The following is a 27998-nucleotide window of genomic DNA, read 5'->3' on the forward strand; positions in this document are numbered from 1 at the left end:
CCTGCTCTTTACAATCTGCTCTTTCAGGGTCTCCTTTGCACCACACACCAAGTGCTGCAGCCAGGAAGCTTTAGGACATCCTTGACTTCTCATTTGTTTACTTACTCTATAAAATACTTAAATCCATTTATAAAAAAGAAAATTACAGACCAATGTCTCTTCTGAACATAGATGCAAAAAAGCACCACTTTACACCCATTAGGATGGCTATTATTGAAAAAAAAAAAACCACACAAAACAGAAAACAACAAGTGTTGGTGAAGATGTGGAGAAATGTGGAACCCTTAAGCATTGCTGGCGAAAATGTGAAATGCTATACCAAACAGTATTGGGGTTCCTCAAAAAATTAAACACAGAATTAAATGATCCAACAATTTCACTTCTAGATATAATCCAAAAAATTGAGAGCAGGGACTTGAACAGATATTTGTACACCAATGTTCATAGCAGCATTTTCACATAACCAAATGGTGGAAACAATCTAAATGTCCACTGACAGATGAACGGGTGAGTGGATAAACAAAATGTGGCATATACATACAATGGAATATTATTCAGCCTTAAAAAGCCAGGAAATTCTGAGACATGCTACAACATGGATACATCTTGAAAACTTTATGCTGAGTGAAATAAACCAGACACAAATGGGCATATGCTATATGATTCTATTTGTATGAGACACCTAGAATGATCAAATTCATAGAAAGATGAAGTAGAATAGTGGTTACCAGGGCTGGAGAGGGGTAGAATGAGAAGTTAGTATTTAATTGGTGGAGTGTTTCAGTTTGGGGTGATGAAAGGTTCTGGAGATGGACTGTGGTGATGGCCGCACAACACGGTGAATGTAATGAATGCCACTGAAGTATATACTTAAAAACGGTTAAAATCGTAAGTTTTGTGTTATGTATGTTTTACTGTAATAGAAAAATCAATAAAAGATTTAAAATCCATGAATATAGATGTGAAAAAATATTAGCAAACTGAATTCAGCATTGTAAAAAGGAAAATACATCATACCTAAGTGGGGTTTATCCCAGGAATACAATGTTGGTTCAAGATTCAAAAATCAATCAATACAATTCACCTTATTAACAAACAAAAAGAAAAAAAGAAAAAAGTTATCTCAATAGAATGTGAAATGGTATATGATAAAATTCAATATCCTTTCATGATAAAAGTTCTCAACAAACTAGGGACAGAAAGGAACTTCCTCAACCTAATTAAAGGGATCTAAGTAAAACCTACAGCTAACATCACACTGGTAAAAACTTGAAGGCTTTCTCCCTAAATCAAGAACAAGACAAGAATATCCATGCTCACCAATTCTAACCAAAGCTGTACTGGAGGTCTTAGCCATTACAATGAGACAAGAAAGAGAACTAAAGAGTATATATATTGGAAAGCAAGCAGAAAACTGCCTTTATTCATAGCTGATATAATTGTGTAGATTTCTGAGGAATCCACAAAAAAGTCTACTAGAATTAATAACTGAGTCTTAGAAAATCACAAGATATAAGGTCAATATACAAAAATATAAATATACCTGCTGTACACTAGCAGTTAAAAATTGGAAACCAAAAATTTTTAAAAATCAGTATCATTTACAATAACATCATAAAACATGCAAAACTTAGGCATAAATCTAACAAAATGTATGCAAGAGTTGTTCACTGAAAATTATAAAACAGTGCCGAGAGAAAGTAATGAAGACTTCAAACAGCGGAGTGATAAACCATTTCCTTGGATTGGAAAACTCAGTATTGCTCTCAAACTGATCTCTATCTACAAAACAATCCTAATAAAAATCTCCACGGGATTTTTTCCCCCAGAAATTGACAAGTGCATTCTAAAATACATATGGAAAAGCAAAGACCTTGAATAGCCAAAACGGTTTTGAGGAAAAAGAACAAAGTTGAAGGATTTGCATTACCTAATTTCAAATTTGACTTTTAATCAGTTTGGACAATAATCAAGAGAGTGTGGCATTGGCATAAAGACAGACAAGACATATACATCAATGGAACAGAATAGAGAATCAAGGAATAGACCCACTCATACATGGTCAAATAATTTTTGGCAAAAGTTTCAAGGTAATTTGATCAGGAAAGTATAGTCTGTTATAGATATTCATATGCAAAAATAAAATGAAACCCTCAATCCTTTTCTCACAACATATACAAAAATTAAGTCAAAGTGGATCACAGACCTAAATACAAGAGCTAAAATTATAAAACTTCTAAAAAAAAACTTTGAAATAATTTTTTTAAACCTTGGTTTGGGCAAAGATTTGTTGGGACTCAAAAACTACCACTTATTAAAGAAAAGAGTATGCAAATAATTTAATTTCATCAAAATTGCAAACTTTTCCCTTCAAAAGACACAATTAAGAAAATGACAAACCATACACAGAGGAAATACACACAGAGCACATATCTGATAACAAAATGTACACTGAGATTGTATAAGAACTCTTACAACTCATAAATAAGGTGACAACTCCTTTAAAAATGGGCAAAGGATTGATCAGATACTTTACCAAAGAAGACACACGACGGCAGCTAAGTACATAAAGACTGTTCAACATCATTAAGAAAATACAAATTAAAACCACAATAGGACATCACTACCGACAACAGGAACAGCTAAAATGAAAAAGACTGACAACACCAAGGGCTGATGAGGATGCAGAAAAGCTCCTGCATTGATGGTGGGAATGCAAAATGGTACTACTTCAGAAAATATTTGATAGTTTTTTATAAAGTTAACATACATTTACTATATGACCTAGCAATACCACTCCAAGTATTCACCCAGGAGAAATGAAAACTTCTGTCAACACAAAAACATGTACATGTATGTTTACAGAGGTAAACGGATAATCACCCCAAATTGGAAATAACCTGAAAGTCCATTATCTAGGGAATAACTGTATGTCTATACAGTGGGAAACTATTCAATCATAAAAATGAACTATTGATACCAACAACATGGATGAATTTAAAGGCATTCTGCTAAGTGATGGAAGTCAGACATAAGAGACTACAAACTATATGGTTCCATTTCCATATGAATTCTGGAAAAGGGCAAAACTATAGGGACAGTGGTTGCCAGGGACAGTGGTTGCCAGGGACTGAGCCCATAATGGACAGAGGAGATAGTCTAGGAAAAAGCTTGAAGGAAATATTTGGATAATGCAAATGTTTTATGTTTTATCTGTGGTGGTAAACCTTTACAGCCCTATATATTTGTACATCTGTGGTGATGTGCATTTACAAACACATACTGCATACAAATTTATAACTGTGTACATTTGTCAAAAAATCAAACTACACAATAAAAATGAGTTTTATTGTGTGTAAATTATGACTCAATAAAGCTAATTTTTAAAAAATCTAATTTAAGATTTTTAAATCTTTAATTTAGAAGAACTAAGAAAGTATTTCAAATTTCTATTTTATTCAATTACCAATAACTCTAATTTATTATATATCTACTGTGGTGGGACTTTTACCTATAGTGGGTCATTTAATCTTCATAATAAAGTTAAGTATAATTCCGTTTTTATATATGAGCAAACTGACTTAGAAAAGTTCATCGTCCGTATCATTCTGAGATGAGAACCAGGCACTTTCAAAATCTAAAGCCTTTGCTTTTTCTACTGTGTTTTGTTGCATCTCAAGTATTTATTTAATGCAAACATGTTAACTGTATGTAATTTATCCTGTAAGGTCTGTATAAAGAGACCCATTTTTCAGATCTGGAAACAAGAAGATAGACATTCCCCTGGCTTGCTCTTTCTACTCTAGTTGTCCCCCTGTAACGGCACAGTCTTGAATTGTGTGTGTGTGTTCTAACAAAACTTCAGTTATTGACAATGAAATCTGAATTTCATAGAATTTTTGTAAACTTTTTATTTTGAAATAATTTTAGATTCACATAAAGTTGCAAAACATGTACAGGGAAGTCCCATGAACCTTTCACCAGTCCTCCCCAGTGATAATATCTTGAATAACTATAGTATACAATCAAAACCAGCAAAATGACATTGGTATAGTCCACAGATTTAGATTTCACCAATTTTACAAGTTTTACGCATGCGTGTGTGTGTGTGTTTGGTTCTATACAATTTTATCACCTTCTTAGCTTCATGTAACCACTACCATTTTCAAGATACAGAACTTGAATATCTTGAATTTCATGCTGCCCCCTTTATACCCACCTACCCTCTCTCCCCCATCCCTAACTCCTGACAACCATTCATTTGCCCTCTGTCTCTATACTTTCCTTAATTCAACAGTCTATAAATGAAATCATACAGTATGTGACCTTTGGGGATTTTTTTTTCACTCAGCATAATTGCCCTGAGAACTTTCCAAGTTGTTGCATGAAATGGTTCATTACTTTTCCTTGTTATTGTTGAGTTGTATGCCATGGCATGGATCTACCGAAGTTTGTTTAACCATTTACCCATTGAAGGTCATTTGGGTTGTTTCCAGTTTGGGGCTATTAGGAATGTAGCTGCTATAAACACTTGTGTAGAGGTTTCTGCATGGACCTAAGTGCAATTGCTAGGTCAAATGACAAGTACACATTTAGTTTTTAAAAAGTGGCTGTACCATTTTACATCCCCACCAACAATGTGAGTGATCCAGTTTTTCCATGTTCCGGTCAGTACTGACGTTTATCACTATTTTTAAGTTTAGTCATTATCTTAGGTTTGTCGTGATTTAACCTGATGGTTCTAATTCATTTTCCCCTAATGGCTAATGATGGTGAACATCTTTTTATGTTCCTCTTGCCATTTGTATGTCCTCTTTGGTGAAATGTCTCTTCATATCCTTTGCCCATTTTCAAACTATTTTTTTTTAACTGTTAATGTTTTGAGAGTACTTTATACATTGCAGATACAAGTCCTTTGTCAGACATGTGGTTTGCAAGTATTTTCTCCCTGTCTTTTCCTTTAGCTTATCTTTTCATTCTCTTAACAGGGTATGTCTCACTTGAATAATTTTTTAAAGTATTTATTAAACAGTAATTTTCTAAGCAAGCATCTTTAAAAATGGCTAATTAGTAGTTTAGAAACTATAGAGTCTAAAGTGTACTGTGTTTCTGCTTAGAGCTCTCTATATATGGACATCTAAGATAGCACAGAATAAGTATGATTTATCTGTTTTGCCCAATTTCCCTGCATCTTTCATCCATAAAAAAATTCTAAACAACTCACAATAGAGTGTCCAAGTATCTCCCAGAAACATTCTCTCCCTCATCTTATCCTTTTCTCCTTTAACTCATTTAAACATTTGTATTCAGATCAGATTACTCCCTCTTACTGTTTCCGAAGCCAAAGCCCTCTACGCCTAAGAGGAGCTCAAGATATTTTGCTTAATAAAGTGTGGGAAATACAGAGCAAGAGTTTAATCTTCACTGTGCAATGGTCTGATTTTTTAAAAGTTTTCAATTCCTGACGAGCAGCAGAGCAAGACAGAGCAAAGTAAAGCTAGCTACCATAGACACAGCAGAGGCGGGACACTGGGAGTATCTGGGAGGATGTGAGGAAGGGGCTCTGATCAGCCCATCAGCTACACAATGCACATTCACATTGAGGATTAAAGGCCCTGAGTTACGTTAGGTGGTTGGGGGACAGGTTAAATAGAACACATAAGTCATTTGCTTAGCTTAGCTTGTTATCTACAACCCTGTGGTCTCTTTAAGAGCTGGTTTATACTGCCTGAACTGTAATAGAGGATTAGTTGAAGTCTCCATTATTCCATGTTATGATCAAACAATCCCAAATGATAACAAGACCGTTATATAATGAACTCTTTCCTTCCACCATCAAGGACACAGTGCCAGATTATCTTCTTAGTCCTTTGTTAAACATTCATTGTGTGCTTTTAAGCTGGTGGGATGACACAGTGACCAAAGACAACTGTCACACGATGTGAAAAGTGCAAAGCAAGCCTGGGCGGTTTTGGAAGCACCTGGTGACCTCTAATCTGGATAGACTGAAGACACTGAGATTTACATTCTCAGGCCAGGGTTATAGCAAGCACTGTCTTGACTTTCTCTCTTGACTATTTCAAAATGTGAAGGAGTGAAACAGAAAAGTACGAGGAACTATGAGAAACCCCGATGAATGTGCCTAACTTTGCAAATGCACAAACACATCAACACAAATGCAGACGTATCTCTGGAGCTCCTCAGTTTACCTGCACTTTTCCATTCCGCTCCCTCCCCGTTGACAGAGTTTTCTAGGGGGAACCTCGGTTAAGATTTAGGTGGGAAAAAGTAGAGTCCAGCCAAAAGGCCCTCTGCCATAGCAGATACAGCCGAGAGTTTGAAGTCACGTTACCTCCACGACACTTTGGACCTTCTTCTATAAATCCAGTTCTGTGCTAGCTCCGTGCCGAAGTGAAGGCTAAATGCCTCCAACATTGACAAACGAGGCAGCCAAGAAACTCAGACCGGGTAATCGTGGGGAAGGAGGCATTTTAAGTCTCCAAAGACGCTCATACTTTATCTAACGTAACCCTCATCACAACTCTAGTCACCCAGGGGATCAAACAGGCTCCGACTGGAGAGGGTCAGCCCCGGGCTCAGAGCCACACCGCGGAGCGCGCGCGGCCAACCGCCGTCCTCCGGGGTCACCCGCGCACCGCATGGCCTCCGCCGGGGAGCGCTCCGGGCCGCCGCGACTTCGGGCCCAACGCCCGGGAACGTGCCCTTGGCGCCTCCCTCTCTCCTTCCCGTTTCTCCAGCGGCCAGCATGGCGACCGGCCAGCCAGGCTCTGTCGTTCTTAGTCGGGCCGCCAAAAAGGAGACCCCTGAGTGGTCTGGGCCTCGCCGCAGCCCCCGGCCAGGCCGGCCCCAAGGCCTGGGCAGAGGCAGGGCGCGTCCCCTCCCGGGTCCCGCCCGCTCTCGGCCCTCGAGGCCCCTCCTGCGCCCCCAGCCCTCGTCCCCGCCGTGGCCACCACCCCCGAGGCCGGACTCCACCCCGCCGTCCGCGGCCGGAAGTGAGGGCGCCTCGCGCGCCCAATGCCTGCGCGGCGGCGCGACCGTGGGCGGTTGGTCGGGCCGGCGGGTCTTACCAGTCGGCGCGAGTCCGTCAGGTCCGGCAGCGGCAGCGGCAGCGGGCGCGTCGCGGAAGGGCCACCTGGTCGGGCGTCCTTCCCAGTCCGTGTGTCCTGCGACTCTGCGTCTGCGGGGCTCTCCTTACAGCGGCGCCGCGGCTTGGCGGGCCGGACGGAGAACGAAGGCCGGGCGGCGCCGCGGAGATGTGCTCGACGCCCGGGCTGCCGATGCGGGGGGCCTCGCTGGTGCTGCGGGTGACCTTCGTGGACGTGCAGCCCGAGGTGATCCCAGTGCAGCTCTTTGGGCTGGTGGGCGAGCGGCGGGACGAGTACGTGCAGCTGAGCCAGGAGATTCAGAAAGCGGCGGCGGCGGCTGCGGCTGCGCACGGCCCGTGGGCGCTGGGCGGCGCCTCGGCCGCGCCCGGCGAGCTGTGCCTGGTGCAGGTGGGGCCGCTGTGGCACCGCGGCCGCGTGGTCAGCCAGCAGGCGCAGGAGAGCCGCGTCTTCCTGCTGGACGAAGGCCGCACGGTCACGGTCGGCGCGGGCTCGCTGGCGCCAGGGCGGAGCGAGTTCTTCCACCTGCCGTCGGAGGTGCTGGGCTGCGTGCTGGCCGGCCTGGTGCCCGCGGGCAGGGCCAAGCCCCAGCACTGGACAGCCAGCGCCGTGGACTTCCTTAGCAACCTGCAGGGCAAGGTAGTGCACGGGCGGGTCCTGGACGTGCTCCTGCTCCACCGCCTGGTCCTCCTGGAGGTGCCCGGGCTGTACCAGCAGATGCAGGAGCTTGGCCTGGCCCGCCAGGTGCCTGATGGCCTCTTCCGCTCACTGATCAAGCGCTACCTTAAGGCCACCACGGCGTTCCTGGGCCCTGGGAGCCCTGTCTTCCTGCGAATCCCGCCCAGGCAGAAGCAGCCCGGCCTGGATTACTTCTACCCTCAGCTGCAGCTGGGCGTGACGGAGCCCGTGGTGGTCACCCAGGTGTGCCATCCCCACCGCATCCACTGCCAGCTCCGGAGCCTCTCGCAGGAGATCCACTGCCTCTCCGAGAGTATGGCCCAGATATACGGGGGTTCCCCGGGGACAGGGGATGAGAACTCTACCTGTGCCACCTGGGAGGAGAGGGAGGAGAGCCCAGACAAGCCGGGCTCTCCGTGTGCATCCTGCGGGTTGGATGGACATTGGTACCGGGCGCTTTTGCTTGAGACTTTCCGGCCTCAGCACTGTGCCCAGGTGCTTCACGTAGACTACGGAAGGAAGGAGTTGGTGAGTTTTAGCAGCCTTCGCTACTTGCTGCCCGAATATTTTCGAATGCCTGTGGTGACCTACCCTTGTGCTCTATATGGACTCTGGGACGGTGGGAGAGGCTGGTCTCGGTCACAGGTTGGTGACCTGAAGGCCCTGATCCTGGGCCAGGCAGTGAACGCAAAGATCGAATTTTACTGTTCGTTCGAGCACGTGTATTACGTCACCCTGTATGGAGAAGATGGGATTAATCTTAACTGTGTGTTTGGAGTACAGTCCTGTTGCCTGGCTGACCGATTCCTTCAGAGCCAGAGGATGGAGGAGGAGGAAGCAGAAACAGCTTTTCAGTCTCAATCTCCTGCTGAGAAAGTGGATGAAGAAATTTCGCTCCCTGCCTTAAGGTCTATCAAGTTAAAGATGAACGCCTTCTATGACGCCCAGGTACAGTTTGTTAAAAATCCCTCGGAGTTTTGGATTCGGTTGAGACAACACAGCGGTACCTTCAGCAAACTGATGAGGAGAATGTGCAGTTTCTACTCCTCCGCCAGTAAGCTGGATGGGGTTGTTTTGAAACCTGAAGCCGATGACCTCTGCTGTGTCAAATGGAAAGAAAATGGCTATTATCGGGCTATGGTCACCAGATTAGATGACGAGAGCGTGGACGTATTCCTCGTTGACCGAGGCAGTTCGGAAAGTGTGGACTGGTGCGACCTGAGGATGCTGCTCCCTCAGTTTAGGCGGCTGCCGATACTGGCTCTGCGGTGCGCCCTGGCGGATATATGGCCCTTGGGGGAAAACTGGAGCCAGGAGGCAATTTCCTTTTTCAAAAAGACTGTGCTCCACAAAGAACTGGTCATCCATGTCCTCGACAAGCAGGATAGTCAATATGTTATTGAGATTCTTGATGAATCAAGAACAGGAGAAGAAAACATCAGTAAGGTGATCGCTCAGGCTGGATTTGCCAAGTATCAGGAATTTGAAGCAAAGGAAAACATTTCCCTGAGTGGCCACTCACCGGGGCATGTCTCAAACTGTTCTATGGCGGAGCGTAACAAAATATCTGCTGCCAAGAAGAAGGCAGAACAAAAAGCCAAGCAAGATGGTAAAACCACAGCTGTTCCAGAAGTTTTGACTGACACTGCAGTTGTGATGGAGGCTTCAGCTGGCCTAGTTGAGCAGGAAAAAGAGAAAGGCGTATCTGTTTATTCCCCTCTTACACAGAATTTCTTGGAGATTAAGCCAGGCTCTTGTAATGGAGAGCTAGAAGTTGGGAGTACAGTAGAAGTCAAAGTGTCTTATGTTGAAAACCCTGGCTATTTCTGGTGCCAGCTGACCAAGAACATACAAAGATTTAAAATGCTAATGTGTAGTATTCAGGACTATTGCGAGAATACAGCTGCTCCTTACCGGGGAAACACTCCTGCTTGTTTGGCCAAACGAACAGCAAATGGAAAATGGTCCAGAGCTCTGATTAGTGGGGCACTATCTTCAGAGCATGTCAGAGTAATATTTGTAGATTATGGAGACAAAGATACAGTGTCTGTGAAGAATATTTATTCAGTTAGTGAAGAGTTTTTCAAGGTTAAGGCTCAGGCTTTCAGGTGTAGTCTCTATAATTTAATTCAACCAGCTGGTCAGAATCCTTTTGTCTGGGATGAAGAGGCAATCCAAGCTTTTAGTGAATTTGTAGATAATGCATGGGAAGACAGTCTAGAATTAAAATGCACAATATTTGCCTTGGCTTCAGTACATGATGGAGAACTGTTTAACGTGGTGGATTTGATAACACCCTTCCAGAGCGCATGCCATTTTTTGGTAGATAAGAGACTTGCGAGACCAGTAAAACATCAGAAGCCTCTGGAGGCCTCTGTTCAGCTACATTCTTACTACTATTCTACACATGATATGAAAATTGGAAGTGAAGAATCAGTGTACGTAACACATGTGGAGGACCCCTGGACGTTTTACTGCCAGCTGGGAAGAAATGCAAACATTTTAGAACAGTTGTCACGTCATATTACCCAATTAAGTACAGTGTTGCTGAACTTAAAAACACCTCCCTTGGTCCCCAGAACATTGTGCCTTGCCAGGTACACTGATGGAAACTGGTATAGAGGGATAATCAGAGAAAAAGAACCAAATAAAGTCTTCTTTGTTGACTTTGGGAACATTTATGTGGTAACAGATGACGATCTGCTTCCGATACCTAGTGATGCATATGATGTCTTGCTTTTGCCCATGCAAGCTGTTAAATGTTCGTTATCCGATATTCCTGATCACATACCGGAAGAAGTTACAACGTGGTTTCAGGAGACTATTTTGGGTAAGTCACTGAAGGCTTTGGTCATCGCAAAAGATCCAGATGGAAGACTGATTATAGAACTATATGATGACAGTATTCAAATTAATGCTAATATTAATGAGAAGTTAGGGCTACTTGGTTACAAAGGTGAGACACGCAGAAAAGGAAGTGAAGCATGCCTCTCTACAACTGCAGCTCTTGAAATGAAAAAGGAAGATGTGAAGTTGTCACCTGCAGAGCACTTAAGTAAATCAGCAGAGAACAAATCCAATAGCATGGTGATCCTGGGAGAACCATACAGACCTAAGATCAGCTCAGCATGTAAGGAACTCAGAATTTTACACAGTTCAACAAAGACAAACCTAGTCCCTCAATATCAGGACTCTGTGGGAAGTGAAATGAATCAAGTGCCTCCACTAACAATAAAAAAGAAAGAAGAGAGCTTTGCTGAGCCACCTCTGAAAGCCACAAAACTAAAAGCCACTCTTTCAGAGAGGAAAATGGGAGATTCATGTAACAAAGATATGCCTTTAAAATTTTCTGAGTTCCCCCAGAAGACTATAATGCCTGGCTTTAAAACAACTGTATATGTCTCTCATATAAATGATCTTTCAGACTTTTATGTTCAGCTAACAGAAGATGAGGCGAAAATCAGTCATCTTTCAGAGAGCTTAAACGATGTTAGAACAAGACCTCAATACTATGTAGGTCCACCTTTGCAAACAGGAGATGTAATATGTGCCATTTTCCCAGAAGACAATTTATGGTATCGTGCAGCCATCAAGGAACCACAACCCAATGACCTTCTATCTGTGCAGTTTATAGATTATGGCAATGTTTCTGTGGTTTGCACCAGCAAGATAGGTAAACTTGACCTTGTTAATGCACTCATACCAGGATTGTGCATTCACTGCTCCTTAAGGGGACCTTGGGTACCTGAGATGTTAAACCATAAGGAAATGATGCATTACTTTTCCCGAAGGACAGATGAGGCTCCAATAAGATGTGAATTTGTTCAGTTTCAAGACAAATGGGAAGTTATTCTTGCTGATGACCACGGGATCATTGCAGAAGATATGATTGGCAGACATGCCTTCAGTGGAAAATCTCAAATAGGATGCTCTACCCGAATAATTAAAGGTGCCTGTTCCAAGTCCGTCGACCAGACAGACACAGACACTTCTGTATTTCTTAACTGGCATAATCCAAAGATGAAGGTGGTGAAAGCTTATGCCACAGTGATTGATGGACCTGAATATTTTTGGTGTCAGTTTGCAGATACCGAGACACTTCAGTATTTAGAAGTAGAAGTGCAAACTGCTGGAGAACAGGAGACAGATCAGAGAAGCTGTATCCTGTGCCCTCATGTTGGAGACCCTTGCATAGTAAGATACAGAGAAGATGGGCATTATTATAGGGCACTTGTCACCAATATTTGTGAAGATTATCTTGTGTCCGTCAGGCTTGTAGACTTTGGAAACATCGAAGACTGTGTGGACCCCAAAGCACTCTGGAGCATTCCTTCTGAACTTTTGGCAGTTCCCATGCAAGCCTTCCCATGCTGCCTCTCAGGATTTAATATTTCAGAAGGTGCGTGCCCCCAAGAGGGAAATGACTATTTTTATGAAATAGTAACAGAAGACGTGCTGGAGATCACAATATTAGAAATCAGACCGGATGTTTGTGGTATCCCTTTGGCCATTGTTGATTTGAAAAGCAAAGGCAAAAGCATTAGTGAGAAAATGAAGAAATATTCTAGGATTGGTATGAGTAACAGTGATCTGCCCAGTGGGAAAAATGACCCAGAGATAAAGGGAGCTCTTGGGTTGCCCAGTCCTGATGCTGGACTTAAGAAGCCAAGTAGTAAAGCCAGACAAGCAAAAACACCCTATGTTGAATCCCAGACAGATGAGCTCTCTGAAAAAATTGAAAAAGACTTAAACATCGCTGAAACCAAACCAGGTAAATTCTGTGCCCATGAAACTGATAACATTTTTGAAGCTTTCGAAAACCCATGCAAAGATAAAAAAGATAAAATTGGCCCTGAGATGCTAGAAGGTCAAGTGGAGGACCGTCTGGTCGACAAAGCCAAGCTTGATGATGAATTCCTTGTTGCAGGACTGAACACGCTGTTGCCACCTGCCAGCGAAGCCAAGGAGATGTTGGAACTGAATTCACTGGAGGTACCACTTTCTCCCAATGATGAATCCAAAGTATTCCTGGAGCTAGAATCCACTGAGTTACAGCATTCTCTAGTCGGGCATGAGGACAAAGAAGAGATGGGCCTGGTGCCTGCCACTCTGCCTCTTCCCCAAGGCTGTGACCCGGGGGCCACCCTGCAACTGTTTACAGCACAGCTTTCCCTCAACGATGTGGCTGAGAAACAGCCAGAGCTAGAGTTCCCTACAGCCCGGCTATGTCTGGAGGACAAAATAAACCCTCTGTGTTTAAGAGTTAGCCAGAAAGCCCCAGAGTCCCTGTGTGCTGAGGATGCAAGGAGGTCAAGTTGTCTGGAATGTTTTGATGAGTGTGGGTTGCCATTGCCTCTGCACGGAGAGAACTGTGATCCCAAAATGCAAGTTGAAATGAATATCTATAAAGAAGAATTCACAGAGTATAAAGACAGGGATGCCCTGGCATCACTGAACTCTCTGCTTTCTGAGGAAGAATCCAGAGATGGAAGGAAACACAGTAACACTTTACCAGGTCATGTCTCAGGTATGCGCATTTTAAAAATTTACTTTTAGTTAGCTTAGTGAAAAGCACTTATTTGTCTTAAAGGAAAGAGAATAATTCTTATTTGAATTTTTACACAATTTATTTCGAGGGGAGGATTAAAACCTGAAAAGAGAATCAGATTTGGATTTTACGAAGGGTATTTCAAACATGGGGAAATTAAGTTGTGAAATCGATGTGAAATAATGTTTTTATGTGCTGGGTGAAATGCTGAAGTATTAATTTTGTTTTTAAAAATAGAATGCTCAAAATCTGAGTCTCCAAAAGATAATCCTAATTAAAATGTAAACAAATCATCTTTAAAATCAAGACGTTCTGTTTTGGGGGTAAGGTTTAAAAAAAAATAGTGTTCCTTTGCCAAGCAGTAATGTAGGCATGAGTTTACGATAGGGATCATTTCAGCAGAGTTTTAAAATTTAACTGTTTTACTTCACGGATATATCTTGCCGTTCATCTTAGACACCCTCAAACAAAAACAGAGTTGGCCCTATATTAACCAAAAAAGTTAACAGCCTTGGTTAAATATTAGAGAACATTTATTGTCATTAACTTTTTTATAATTATGTTTGCTGTTTTCTTGGATACTTAATAAGATTTAAAAGTTATCCAGAATGACAAACTTTTTTTTTTTAACAGCGACATTATTTATAATTGCCAAGACATGGAAACATCCCAGAATAGCAAACTTTAAAAAAAAAAATCAATGCTTTAAAAATAATCGTTTTAAAAATATTTTTAAATAATCAATGTTTTTCAAATAAACAATGTGAGACTTTTTGAATGTCAATATTTATATTATTACGTTTGAGTTATTTTATGAAATAGAGAAAACAATAGATGAAGGAGAATAAAAATCACCCTATTCCCACGATCGAGAAAAGGCCACTGTGAATGCTGCAGTGACATGCTTCCTGCCTGCTGTCGCTCACCCTCCTTGTGTCTGCTTACAGTTTTAAAAACCGAATCGAGATGGTACTATCTTATAGTGTTGAGTCCTGCATTTTAAGTACACTTTCAAATGTTTTAGTTTCGTAGTACACCATCCTGTGGATATATTGTAATTTATTTAAATACCACCCTAGGTTTTTAGTCCTCACTGTCACATTTTGATAATAGTAAGTAACAGCTTTGCGATAAAAAATGTCTGATCACTCGTGCCGTGTTGCTTTGCTGTAGAAATGGCTGTTTATATCCACAGGCCACATTACACGTGGCAATAACAGCCAGCTTTAGGTGGTAATTCTCGGTGTTACAAGTCAGATTCAGATGCTTAAAAAGCATCACATCACTGTCATGTTTTTTGAGGATAGCGGTAAGGAATTACATGGGGAGGGGGCACTGGGAAAATTAAAAAATCGTATCGAGGGAAGGAGTCAGACTTAGAACACATACCATGCATGACATTGACTGTACAGAAATAGTCAACGCAGATTAGGAAGTGCTTTGCGTATCTAACGTTAAAGGATTAAGAGTTAACGTGCATCGAGTCTTCCTCTCTTCAACTTGGCAGCTCAGCCAGAGAACACCTACACTCTGAAAGGATTTACCGTTGGATCCCAATGTGTTGTGTGGTCAAGTCTAAGAAACACGTGGTCTAAATGTGAGATTTTGGAAATAGTTGAAGAAGGCACAAAGGTAAGTAAAATGGAAGTCCTTCATCTCAAAGTGTACTTGCAGATTGTTAGGGAAACTTTAACCATTTTATCAGACTGGAAAATCCAGTTGAACAGATGTTTCCCTGCTCATCCCCCCTGATAATTCGATGTGGTGCAAAAATGATTTTAAAAGTTTCCACATGTAACATCCAGGTCGCTTTCATTTCCCTTAGCCCCGAAATCCCATCAGTCACTGAGTTCTGCACTTTCTACTTCTTACCCCATAGTTAAAACTTGTTATACCTAATGCCACTGCCTTGATTGTCCCTCATTCCACAACTAGATTCCTCGAATAACCTTCTACTGGTTTACATCTAATCTTCCTTCAGCTGAGTATCCCACACTGCCAGTGGGAAGTCTGCCAAATGCAAATCTGACTACCTCATTCCCTAGTGTGAAAGCTTTTAGATACTTCCAGCATATTGTGTTTTTCCTGTGGTCTGAAAACCATCTGTGTCATAATCACCTGGTACATTTCTTAAATGTATATTCCTGTTCCTTGCCCTGGCTGGCTGGCTGAGTAGTTCTAGAAGAAGGATTTGGGTTGTGCACTCTTACACCATTAAAATCTGAGAACCACTAGTCTAGAGGAGAAAAGCCAAGCTCACTAACATGCCATAGGAGGTTCTCTGGGGCTGAGCACCCACGTATCTCTCCAGCCTTAGGTCTTACTCCGTTGGGAGTAAGATGGACACCATACTGCTTGATTTCTCTTATATATACTATTGTGTTTGCCTTCCATGATGTATTTAATAATGTAATTTTATTTGCCTGTATTCTGTCCCCTTCCCAAGCTGGTTAATTTCCACCTGCCTTTAAAAGATTAGCCTTTGCCTCTTCCAGGAAACATTCACTAGCTTTATTTCCTCAATGTCCCCATCTCTTCACCCTCTTCCCCCGAAAAAGCTTTATACCCATGTTATATTCCTGTACCTCCTGTTGCAGAAGTCTGTACATTGTGTTATCTGCTTAGTGGCATGTTTCTCCATCACATTTTGAATTTCTCGAGTTCTAAATTTTATCTGTGTTTGACCTCTAGGCATAGATACTCCGTTGGAGCTGAAGTACTGGAACTGTAATATTAAAGTTTAACAAAATCATTTTAATTGCCTTTTAAAGTACTTCATTTTTAAAAGGATTGCTATGTAACCATAGCATAAATCAGTTTTTGGAACTACCAGTTTTTATTAATTTTTTTTTCTCTTGTAGGTTTTGAACCTTTCGGATGGTATGGAGGAGGTAGTGGACCCTGAGAACGTCTGGAACGGCATACCCAAATCTGACAGGAGTCCATCTAAGGTATGAGCGTATGCAAACAGCAGTTAACAAGAGTGTTCTTCATTTTGAAAAGCAACTTGAACTTTTCCCAAAGCCTTTGTATTTAGGAGGAAAAAAATACTAATATTGTAATAACAACAATGGAAAACAGCAATAACACAGTCAATGTTTCTGGATTTTTATGCCCAGTATAATCTTTTACAGAAACTTTATTTGATAATAGGTACAGCGTGAGGACCAAAACATTTTTTTAAATCGTTTCTGTAGGAATAACCCCCTGTAGCAATTAGAATATTCATCTGTCCCCACTCCCCCTTTTTGGAGGATGTGAATTTTGTCATGGTAGCACCCATGTAAATTATTTTCTTCTTTTTGTGTTTCTTTCTCAACCTGAGGTTTTTCTCTTCTTGTTGCAGAAAGGGGGTCTGGAGGTGACGGAGAGACTTAACTGTGGATCCACGGATGTGGCCAGTCAGGAGCTGCTTGTACAGCAAGCGGCATCTCTCCCAGACCAACTGAGCGAGATGATTCAGAGCGTGTAGTCACAGGAAGCTGTCACTTTTGAAAACTTTGATGCGCATTGAAAACCAAGCAGGTCTTGGGCCGCCTGCGCGGTGCATCCACAGTGCTGTTGCTGTATATACGGAGCTGGGATGCTTTCCTCTCCCTGTAAACGTGTTCTCGTTTTAATCAGTTGGGAGGATTTATTTTGCTAAACAGTTGACTAACACATGACTCACATTTCAAAAAAAAAAAAACTGTTTTGGTTTCTTTTGCATATAGTGTCTGGTGTTCAAAATAGAAAATTAGAGGTTTTCTGACAAGTACGTGATGCTGCTTGGGAGGATGGCTTTCTTAGCAGTAATTCAGAATTTTTGTTTCGTTTCTGAAGCTTTGCCCTTCTGTCTAGCTTTGACTAATATTGTTTGAATTTAGAAGTGTACTAATATGACACAAGATTTGAATAAAGTTTATCTTTAAAGAGATAGTGGTCTCATTTCATTGAAGAGGAAACAGGATTCTGGAATACCTGTGGATTGTAGACTGTCTGTAGTAATGGAATGAACCACAGTTCTCCAACTGGGGGAGACATCGTAGCAGTAAATTGCAGCGTTGATGCGTTAAGACACTCAGCCGGTACTTTAAGTGCATTTTCTCATTTAATCCTTGATTCTGAGGTGCATATTAATATTATCCATATTTGATAGGTAAGAAAATTGAAGCGTCTTAGAGAAGATTAAATAACCTGCCTCAGGTCAAAGAGCCAGCTAATCTCAGAGACTTAATCAAACCTAGACCCATCTAACTTTAAATCATGCTTTTAAAACACAGTTTTGTGTAGGTGACAGTATGCAAAGTGTAGACTTGGCTTTAGGAAACTGATCTTACTTGACATGTGACCCAGGCAGGTTATTATAACATCATTGAGCCTTGACCTTCCTCATCTGTAAAATGGGGCTAATAAAACTTTTCTTGCAGTGTTTTTAAGATTAGAAATCATTTATGTAAAGTGCCTGAAAAAGAGTAGGCATTCGATACATAGTTTATTCTTTTCCCTGAAAGATACTCAGTATGCATGATTCTAGGTTACATATTTTTTTAAACCTTAAGTCATTGGATCCTGTCAGCAGGTATTTTCTCCTTTTAGCATCAGCCTGTGCCACCAACCAAGGATTTTAAAGAGGTGCTATTGAATGGGACACCAGTACAATTGGAACGGTTATCCATTTCTCAAATGAGTAAGAAGATTTGCTACGGGAGAGCGGGGAAAAGATGTACATGTGAGCCCCTGAACCCTGACGGGAAGAGTGAGAATTAAGACCCTTAATTGGGTATCATTCCAGTTAGTAAAAAGGAGAAGGTTTTACATTAAGCATCACTGAGGTTAGATGAGTATGTTACTTGTCCCTGGGATAATGCCCAGACAAATTTGGCTCATTCATGTCGGAGCTATCGATGTGAGTTCATTACTGGGAGAAAAGGTCAGAGAAGATGCATTAGGACCGGTTTATGGAAAGCCTTCCATTTCATGCTAGGGGGTTGAACTCCCTATTAAAAATTTTTTTAATCTGAATAGCTATAGGCTAGGAGAAATCACATTTCTCAAAATGAGTGATTTTGCATATTAAAACTTTAAGATAGGTCTGAGTGCCACACCAGGAAACACAATTACTTGTAAACAGGGCAAAAGGGGTAGGGATGAAATAGTTAAGAGTCAACCAGGCTTGCTTCCCAAGTACTAATTATCCTCGTTCACACAGGCTGCCATTAAACTTTAACTGTGGAGAATTCATAGGAACAAGACCACACTTAGACCAGAAAACTTAACTGATGAGTGGCATACATTTTTATACCCCTGGGGAAACAACACATTTTCCACGACTCTCAGATGCCTAAGTACAGAAATCATTAAGCTACCTTTTTACGTCTGCTTACTGTGTTCCCCTACCTGCACGACTACACGTAAAATTAAAATCATCCATTAAATAAAATGAATGGGAAATGAAGCAGTTAAAATTATGCTTATCCTCCGCAGCTCTGAGTGAGTCAGTAACATGTGGTGGCTGGAATCCTGGTCCTGTGTACACACCTCTCTTTAGTAAACAGTGCATCAGAGAAAAACCACTAAAGAAAATGCAAAAAAAAAAAAATGCCAACTTGCTTTCACCTGCTGCCTTTGTCTTATCACCAATATTCTCACCTGTCACTCCCCACGCAGACATGGTACAGGACCCCCAGTCCCACAGGAGAGCAATGGCTTTATTACCCGCTTGGTCTAATTTTTCTCACCACGACCAAAGGTCAAAGGGAAGTGCTGGTAAACCCACCTAGCACACCATGTTGCTAAAACTCAATTCTCCTACTCACAGTAGAAAAAAGAGGCAAGAAAATCTATTCTTACGATTTTTTTTAGGGAGTGTTAGGTCACTGTAACACATCTTCAGTGGCATTGTGCCTGTTTTAGTAACATACTTGCTCATCAAAGTCGCGTAAAATCAGTTTTTGATTTTGACACTGATAAAGGATCATTTTAGTAAAATTAGAATTTAGGCTGGTGTGATTTTTATATGTAGCCTTTCTTTACATTTAAAGGGAAAAAAATCTCAATCCAAGCTTTAATCACTATTGTGGTATAGCCTACATTTTAAAATATGAGTTATTTGAGAAAATACATTATAATCACACACACACACACGCTCTCTCAGACAGTTTTTAAATCAGACTTTTTAAAAGCTCTTTTAATCTAAATCCTATTTCTCTGTTCCTGTAGAGTTCTGCAGAGTGGCGTGTTGGTTGGTTGTGTCAATGTTGGTCCCAGGAATAAGATTAGCATCTTCCCCTTCAATGAAAGAATCCCACTGATTAAAATCTTTCTGAAGTCCTGTAAAATATAAATGTTAATAAACATAGTAAGCTTTCGAGAGCATTAAACAGCTGAGTGCCTCTAGGTGGCACCCTCGCCTCACAAATTACACAGACTGCTTCCTGACTCAGGGGACGAGGTGTGCCTTGAGCTGCCAGGTGGCAGCCACATCTGAATGAGAGATGGGACTGGGACACTGTGCTGTGTTTAACGTCAGCGTGGAAGTCCACCCCAGTCTCCACAGGGAGACGATCAGCTTTAGCACGTAGGCTTGCTGCCTATGATGTACAGTGAGCAAAATTAAATGTCTCAAGTTTTTGTTTTCAAACTGATGTACTGCTACGTTCAGTTGTAAACCAATTGGAAACAGTTAAAATGGGACTAACGCTGAGTTAAGACAGACAGTTTTGTCCTCAGCATCATCTGGTTTATGACTACTAGTTCTTACCTAAAGAATATGAGTTTCTTACCTAAGTGCTTTTGCAAGAATGCTAACGAAGCTTTGTTGCTAAGACCAATAGCTACGTTTGAATCTACGTCTCCTTTCAGTGTGAACATGCATCCAATGATTTTGCCCGTGGCAAAAGTGAAGTCAGCAAAATTCTGATGGACTGAACCCCTGAAAGAGAAAGGAGACATTTGCAAATCACTTTGACGGAGTTATTTTTGTAGTTAGGGTGCAGATGCTGGCCTGGTTGGCCTATTTCCCGAAAACCAAGGAAACAAAGCTTATAGAACTGTTCTCCTGAGATGTACTTGCGGGTCACAGGCTGCTCATTGAGGGGTCCTACAGTATATATTCATCTTCCCCTCTAAATAAATAACGCAAAGATTCCTGTCTTACTCGGCGTCTTAGTTTTAGAAGAGACGATGCCAGCTTTTTAGAGGACTAGATTACTTCCAATTTGAGAAGATGGAATGTGTTTTGTGTTGAAGGGGCTGTAAACTCAGCCAGAATCCTGCTTCCTTTCCATCACACTTAACTTACATCTATGTGCTGTTGGCCAAAACACTTTGCATTTCAGCCTTGGATTAAATACATTAAAAAACAGACAAACAAAACTTTGCCTTGTATTATTTAAACTGTAAGCACCAGCTTACAAAATTGTAGCCTAAGGTCTGACTCATAGGAAACACGCAATAAATATGAATGGTTATGATTACTGTTATTATTAAACCCATATTGTTCACCTGTGGCATGCCAACCTGTAGTTCATGTCTTGTATACAGCGATTCCAGTTGCTTTTCTACAGAATATATCATTCTTGGTATAACGTCAAATGCATTAGATTGTTTTTAAAAAATAAAATAAACCATTAAGCACCTTATAAATATCCCTTGTTGCTGAACTTTAAATTCACCAACAGACTAGCATCAAATAGAATGGCCATTTATTTAGTGTTCATTTTCTACGACCCCTGGGACATTTGACACTTGGTTCTCTCGCATTTTTTCTTCTGTTTCCTTGCCATCCCACCTCCCCTTCCTTCCCCAACTACTCTGCTCTTCACATCCTCGAGATTTCTATTCTCAGACTAATTCTCTTCTCACTCTGCGATCTCATTTCCTCCAAAGGTTTCATCGGTAATACACAAATTCTATACTTCTCCAGTTTGTGGCCAGACATCTCTGCCCAGAAATCCAAGGTGAAAACACAGCTCTCCAGCCCCACCCAGTACATGTCTTCCTTTTCACTTCACTGCTGCTTATAAGCAAAGCACCATTCTTTTAGCTCTCTCTACTCAAAAAAGAGCCCCCGACTCCCGTTCACTCTTCCCCACATTCCCATCCAAACTCGAGAGTCACAAGCATAAAGAAGATAACCAGAAGCAGGGTCATGAGAGAGCTTCGCATGGTGATCGCCAGGTCCATCTACTTTAAAAAGTTACTCTTTTTAAAATGAAAACTTTTTGAGTAGTGTTAATAAATGTGCTGTATTGTTGGTAATTAAAATTTGCATCAGTATACACCCTACTTTTATCTAAATATAAAAGCGAGCCTACATGTTTTTAGGGCTAGGGTAGAGGGAAGTATTCCATCATTCAGTCAGTCTAAGAAAGAGAAAGAAAAATATCATATGATTCCACTTCCTTGTGGAATCTTAAAAAAAAAAGGACAAAAATAAACTTATTTACAAAACAGAGACAGACTCACAGACACAGAAAACAAACTTACGGTTATCAGGGGGCAAAGGGGTGGGGAGGGATAAATTGGGAGTTCAGGATTTGTAGATACTAACTGCTATGTATAAAATAGATAAACAGCAAGGTCCTACTTTATAGCACAGGGAACTATATTCAATACCTTGTAATGGCCTATAATAAAAAAAAAGAAAAGAAATACATATATACAAATGAATCACTATGCTGTACACCAGAAATTAACACATTGTAAATCGACTATACTTCAGTATTTTTAAAAATTGCAAATGCACTTGGAAACTGAGATTATCTAATACTCTCCCTTATTCAAAGCCTAAATAACAAATTTAAGAATTCTGTAATTTACCAAATGATATCTGTTGATCGTTTAACCAAGTTTCTGTTTCAGATGATGCAATGTCACTTACTAATAATGCTTACCTGATTGTAATCATTTTTCTTTCTCTATCAGGCAAGTAGCATTTTTTCATTTTTTTGATATTAGAAGGGTATTGGAACCGTTCTGAGTTGATAAAAAAGAGAGGCTGAGGAATCCTGGAACAAACTTCATCACCCACTGGAAGCATCCAGGCATCCAGGGCAATACCGCACCTGCAGATGTTGGTCGACAATGATCAAAGAAGGCTGGTTACACTCTGGCCCGCATACAGGAATTTCTAATAATGCTGCGATTCATAGACACACACCACACCAGTTCATTATGGGTTATCTCACGGCACTGCAGAGGTATCATACTTCAGTGTGGGAAGGGGATGTGATTAGCTCTATAAGGTAGCAAGCTTGGAATTATATAATCATTTTCTTTAGGAGGCATTTAAGAATTGCAACTTTTGGAAAAACATAATATTTATAAATTTTTATTATTCATTTTTTATCTTTCAAGGTAAATATTTAAATAAGTAATTCTTCAAAATTGTGGGGCTTTGGAAAAAATAAAGTATATGCACTATTGCCCCTGTGTTTCTAGTCCTTCTGGCCACTGTCGTGTGTTCATTACACCTTTTTCAGAGTAATAATTGGACCCATTCCTTTATGTTTAGAGGTGTTTCACCTGGAAGAGTGTCTGGGGGTTGTAGAAAAGCATATGGAGCAGATCCTTTGACAATGTAACCAACTTTCTTTTTAAAAGCAATTTATCCTATATTTCTTGGCCTTTCAGATACTCCATTCTATGTGCTAAAAGAATGAAAGAAGAAAACCCCTTATGCTGAAACAGATTTTAAGAAACGTGAGATGAAGTTTCACGAATGATCCCACACATTCTACGTGGTTGGCTCGACATGACCTCATCAGTCTGGGAGGAAGTGGTTCAAGAAAGAAAATATTTCTTCAACTTAGAAGACTGGGGTCCTGACTTCCACCCAAATAACTATGTAATTTTAGCCCAGGCTCCATCTTAAAAATGAAAAAAAAAAATTACTTAACAATTCCCTGGCTATCTGGGAAGTTGAGAAATAGTGTAAGACGACAATCTTATTTTACAATCATATCACAGATAAAATATATATGTAGACATAAACTTCCAAATGAAAATGTTAAGCCCGTAGGCAGGTTAAAAAATGAGAAGAAATAGATAGGGATGGGAAGAGTTCTCAGTAGCAAGAGCAGATGGTTTCTGTTTAGGAAAATTCATATAGAGGACTTTATGGAGGCAAAAGAACAGACGTGTAAACTCCAAAAGACCTCTCCCTCACTAAGAATGTGATAAATTCTCTCTCACGTGTGTGATCACCCCCCCACCACCGCCGCCACTTCCGATAACTCAGAGTCCTCTCGCTCAGCCTCATTCTCTTACCTGAATCTCTGGTCTTCACTCAGAGTCTGAACAACCGTGGCTCCACCAAAAGAATGTCCCATAACTGCTATTTTATCCTTATCGATAGTGTCCTATGTGAAAAAACACGATGTAAATTCATCACTATCTTACAGGTTGTTCAAAGAATTGGCAATGATTTTATGAATCATAAAATTATTATTTCACAGGCATGGTTAAGTACTTTGATTTTCTTTAGAAATGTATACACTCACATGTACACATACACACATTTAAATATACACACATATATGTACATATACACACATACAGATATATACAAACATATATGTACACACACACACACAGATGTTCATAACAGTTCAGAAGAGAACTTGGTGGTCTTCCTCATCACCCACACTTGAAGCATCGACATCCTGCTGATTTCTCCCTCTTCCCTACTCCACATGTATTAATTTGTTCATCCCCTGATTTATTTATTGAGCACCTGCTCTGTGCCAGGCTCTGTAGTTCATTTTCCATGAGCTCACAGTCTATTAGGGAAGAAGGACGTTCAGACACATGATGCAGATGGAGGCAGTGGTGCCAAGAAGCACACATGACAGAGAGCCCAGTCTAGGATGGGCAGCGGGCCCCAAAAAGCTTCATGGAGGAGGTGATGCCAGATTAAGCAGGACTGAGTCATGGGAACAGGGTGTCAGGTCAAGCGGACCACACGTACAAAGGCATGGACACAGGAGAGTGGCTAGTTGAGGGGCACAAGGGCTTCAGTGAGTCTGGAGAACAGACCATCACCTTAGTTCTTCCTCTCCCCTGTACCCCAGCCTCCTACACACACTTTTGAGTCTTTTTCATGCTGTCGGTTTTGATATCCTTCCACCCTCCTCCCAACATTCTGTCCAAAACTTTGGACCGACGTTTCAAGATCAAGCCCAATAACATGCAGGAGCCACCCAAGAAAGTACAAGACTTCCACCAGCGATATTAAGTTGAACCATATGGAAAAGGCCATTTTTGTAGGTCAAAGCTGGCTGTCGGCAATTTCTTATGTAGTTCAACCTAATGCATGCCTCACTGCTCAAACACTTTCTGGTACTTTAAAAAATTTTTTTTAAATTTTTTGCAGCCCTTTAGAATGTTGTACCTTGTATTATAGCAGTGAAACAGACAATAAAGAACAATTAAGAAGTACAGGCCGGGGGAAAATGGCTTTTTTAAAAACTCACCTTCAGCTGTTCCACACCAAACTCTAAATCTAACACATTCTTCGCTGGCTTTCCCTGATCAAGGTCCAGAATCCAATCGAGAGCTTGAGAACACTCCTTTGCTCTTTGCCGCACCTAATGTGATGATTCGAAGAAGGAAATGACACAGTAAAAAGTTGTAACCCTTACTTGAGTTTGTGTTAAGAGGTCGCAGATGGGGAAAATGTTTGGGAAAGGACTTTGCGATCAGTGATTAGAACCCAACCTAGCATCATGACCTGGGCACCAGCTTTGCAAGTAGTTAGAGCTTAGTCCAAATCCTGGCTCTGTTGCCTACCCACTGTGTGACCTCTGATGATTTACTTAAGCTCTCTGAGCTTCCATTCATTGTATAATAATGCCTACCTCAGTGAAATGTGGGTATCATTAAATGCAATAACCTATGTCAAAAGCACCCACTATGTAACTCAGTACAGAGGTGGAAAACAATGTGCTTTATTTCATTTAATCTTCCTCAAAGCCCTGGGAGAAAGATACTGTTATTATTATTTTGTAACAAATGAAACATGGAAGCAAAACAAAAAGAAGAAGTAATTTGTCCAAGATTATCCCACCGCAAAGTGTTGGCACCAGAATTCAAATGTAGAGCTGGATTCTAAGGCCTGGATTCTTAATACTATTCCATACCACCTCTTTGAAAAGAAGCCTTTAGTTCTAATGCAAAAGAATTCTGAATATTCACTGTCATCTTCTAGGATTTTGATGTTGGTCTTTGTTTTTACTATGATCTAGATATTTCATTAAGGGGATTTTATTATTCTGAGAATCTTGACAGACCTCCTGGGCACGGGAAGTAAGGGGGCCTAGGGGCACAGTCCACCATATGTAACATGGAATTAACAAATGGCCTCGTGGTGCAGGCAGGTGGCATGGCGCCACCTCTCCTCTTGCTGCAACCCACCTGCTCATTTCGTAGAGGAAACTCCTCGTCCCCTCGTTTCAGGGTTCTGATATAGAGCCAAGTCTTGTTCCCTGTTTCTGCAGCAGTTTGGTCCCTGAAGTAGTAAGTCGCAGATGCAGATTCGTCTCTACGATGCAAACAGAATCCATCACTTATACCTGCTCTTTCTCTCCATCTCACCCGTGTTCCTTGTCCCCATCATCCTTGAATCTTTCTGACTTCCCTTTGTTCTTCCACTCCACATTTTTTTTAATCAAAGAGGCCCAAGGGAGTTCTAAGAAAAGACACTGTCGCCTGTAACAATCCACTCCATCCTCACAATTCTGGGAGGCCGTGGTGTTGAAAACCCACTCCTGGAATCAAATCCCAGCACTGCCATTTACTCTCTGTGTGGCTTCGTGCAAGTTACTTGCCCTTCCTTAGCCTTATTTTCTGCCTCCTTGAAACAATGATAATGGTGACCATCTTCAAGGATTGTGATGAAGATGAGAAGAGATGGTGTATGAACACAGACGGCACTCAGTAAACACTCCAGGAACGTTAGCTGTTTTTTTAAATACTTAACAACCAAACTCAGTCTCCTTTTTTTTTTTATCATGTAACCATCGTTGACAATCCTACCAACATTTTCCACAAACTTCTATGAAAAGCAGGACTCAGCCACATAGCAGAAGACATACCTGTGTTCTACAGCAGCGACTATAAACCCGTAAGATGCCAGGTCAATGCCAACAGCAGAATAAATTGTCCTTCAAAACAAAAAGAGGAAAGCAATCATCTGTCAGTTGGGTCCACTAATAGACCTGGGAGGATGGAGGCTGTTACACCCCTGAGGTGGTGCCCTGGGGTAAAGCAGAGAGCTGTGGTTCCCAAAGAGGGCTGACATTACCCCTTGGTGGGGATTTGACCACGTCTGGAGGTATTTTCATGATCATGAGTGGGGGAGGGTGCTACTGGCATCTGGTGGGTAGGGGGATGCTGCTAAACACCCTACAGTGCACAGGACCACCTCCCACAACGTGAAGTTATCCAGTCCAAGATGTCAGTGGTACCAAGGTTGAGAAACTCCAGTGCAGTGGTTATAAATATTGCCTTTGAGAGTTCTGGGTTTTAATCTTGGCTCTGCCGCTTGCCAGCAAGGTGACTTGAGGTGATTACATTACTCGATTTCTGTCACCTGTAAAATGGGGATCATAAAGCCTTTCTTTTAGAATAGTTGCGAGGTTTGGATAAGATAAGGTAGACTGCACAGGAAGGCAGTTCTGTGTGATGCTTAAGAGAACAGGACCTGCACTCTGACCACTGCAGGTGTTTGGATCCTGGGCGCCCAATGTATCAGCTGTCTGCCTTGGATAAGCCACTTAGCTTTCCTCCGCCTCGGTTCTTTATCTGCAGAAGAGTGACGCTGTAATAGAATGGTCCCTGGGGTGATTACTGTAAGGACGAAGTAAGTTGACACATTTTCGGTGCTTATACCCATTTCTAAAATAAGGTAAATACTAAACACATGTTAGCCGTTATGTAAGTGACGGGACAGGGTGAGACAGGTAAGAGTTATGTGCTAATAAGCAACTACTTTTATAACCCCTCCACGTCTCCATTCTGCTCAATCTCTTCTCCCATCATGTGTTCAATAGGAGACGTCCACAGAGAATAAAAGGAGGCAGGTGGCAACTATGTCGTCTACCCCAGATGATGCAGGACCAGCTCAGGAAAGGAAAGGAGTCTGGTACCGGGATCAGCAGAGCATTCCTATAAAAGGCCAGAGAGTAATTACTTCTAGCTCCGCCGTCCATACGTTATTTGTCACAACTACTCAGCTCAGCACAAAAGTAGCAGAGACAATGTGGAAAATGAGTGAGTGTGGCTCTCTGTTCCAATAAAACCTTGTTTACAGAAACAGGCAGCAGGCTGGCTTTGGCCCTCGGCCCCTAAGATGCCAAGCGCTGGTCTGGTAAAAATCAGGTAACCAGCTGGACCACAGCTGAAGACCTGGAGATGATTTCTTTTTGCAGATGCTCCCCGACTTCCTTCCAGCTAAAAGCCACCGTTTCTGTTCTGAACGTCTTACGATCCTCTGAGGTGGAAGACGGTGGGGTGGGGGCAGTTGAGAAGCTGCAGGGAGAGAGTGGACAGGGTGTGATGGCCACAAGAGCGGGCCCCTCAGACATCACAGCACAGAGACCAGAGCTGACGAAGACCCCAGCCAGCTCCTGCCCCTGCGGGTCCACCACCATGTTCGAGTGAAAGCT

At 41.7% G+C, this 27998-nt stretch overlaps 2 protein-coding genes across 3 annotated transcripts in view; one reads left to right on the forward strand and one right to left on the reverse strand.

Moving 5' to 3' along the window:
• The first annotated feature begins 7101 nt into the window (after nucleotides 1-7101).
• TDRD6 (tudor domain containing 6) lies at nucleotides 7102-16842 on the forward strand. The gene is made up of 4 exons (XM_014564263.2): nucleotides 7102-13329; nucleotides 14858-14982; nucleotides 16212-16301; nucleotides 16697-16842. Exons 1-4 carry the CDS (start codon nucleotides 7275-7277, stop codon nucleotides 16820-16822), a joined length of 6396 nt encoding a protein of 2131 aa, XP_014419749.2. The 5' UTR covers nucleotides 7102-7274; the 3' UTR covers nucleotides 16823-16842.
• Nucleotides 16453-27998, reverse strand: part of PLA2G7 (phospholipase A2 group VII) — a 31445-nt gene continuing 19899 nt past the window's right edge. For both annotated transcript variants that reach the window (XM_032463203.1, XM_032463204.1), the window contains 7 exons: nucleotides 26427-26495; nucleotides 25747-25873; nucleotides 24807-24920; nucleotides 23602-23693; nucleotides 22227-22397; nucleotides 20115-20263; nucleotides 16453-19662 (listed from right to left, as the gene is read on the reverse strand). In XM_032463203.1, coding sequence (XP_032319094.1) covers nucleotides 19532-19662; nucleotides 20115-20263; nucleotides 22227-22397; nucleotides 23602-23693; nucleotides 24807-24920; nucleotides 25747-25873; nucleotides 26427-26495 — 853 coding nt within the window. In that variant the 3' untranslated portion in view covers nucleotides 16453-19531. The remainder of the gene's footprint in view (nucleotides 19663-20114; nucleotides 20264-22226; nucleotides 22398-23601; nucleotides 23694-24806; nucleotides 24921-25746; nucleotides 25874-26426; nucleotides 26496-27998) is intronic.

The sequence above is a fragment of the Camelus ferus genome, chromosome 20 (assembly GCF_009834535.1).
Source record: "Camelus ferus isolate YT-003-E chromosome 20, BCGSAC_Cfer_1.0, whole genome shotgun sequence".
In the NCBI taxonomy this organism is placed as follows: Eukaryota; Metazoa; Chordata; class Mammalia; order Artiodactyla; family Camelidae; genus Camelus; species Camelus ferus.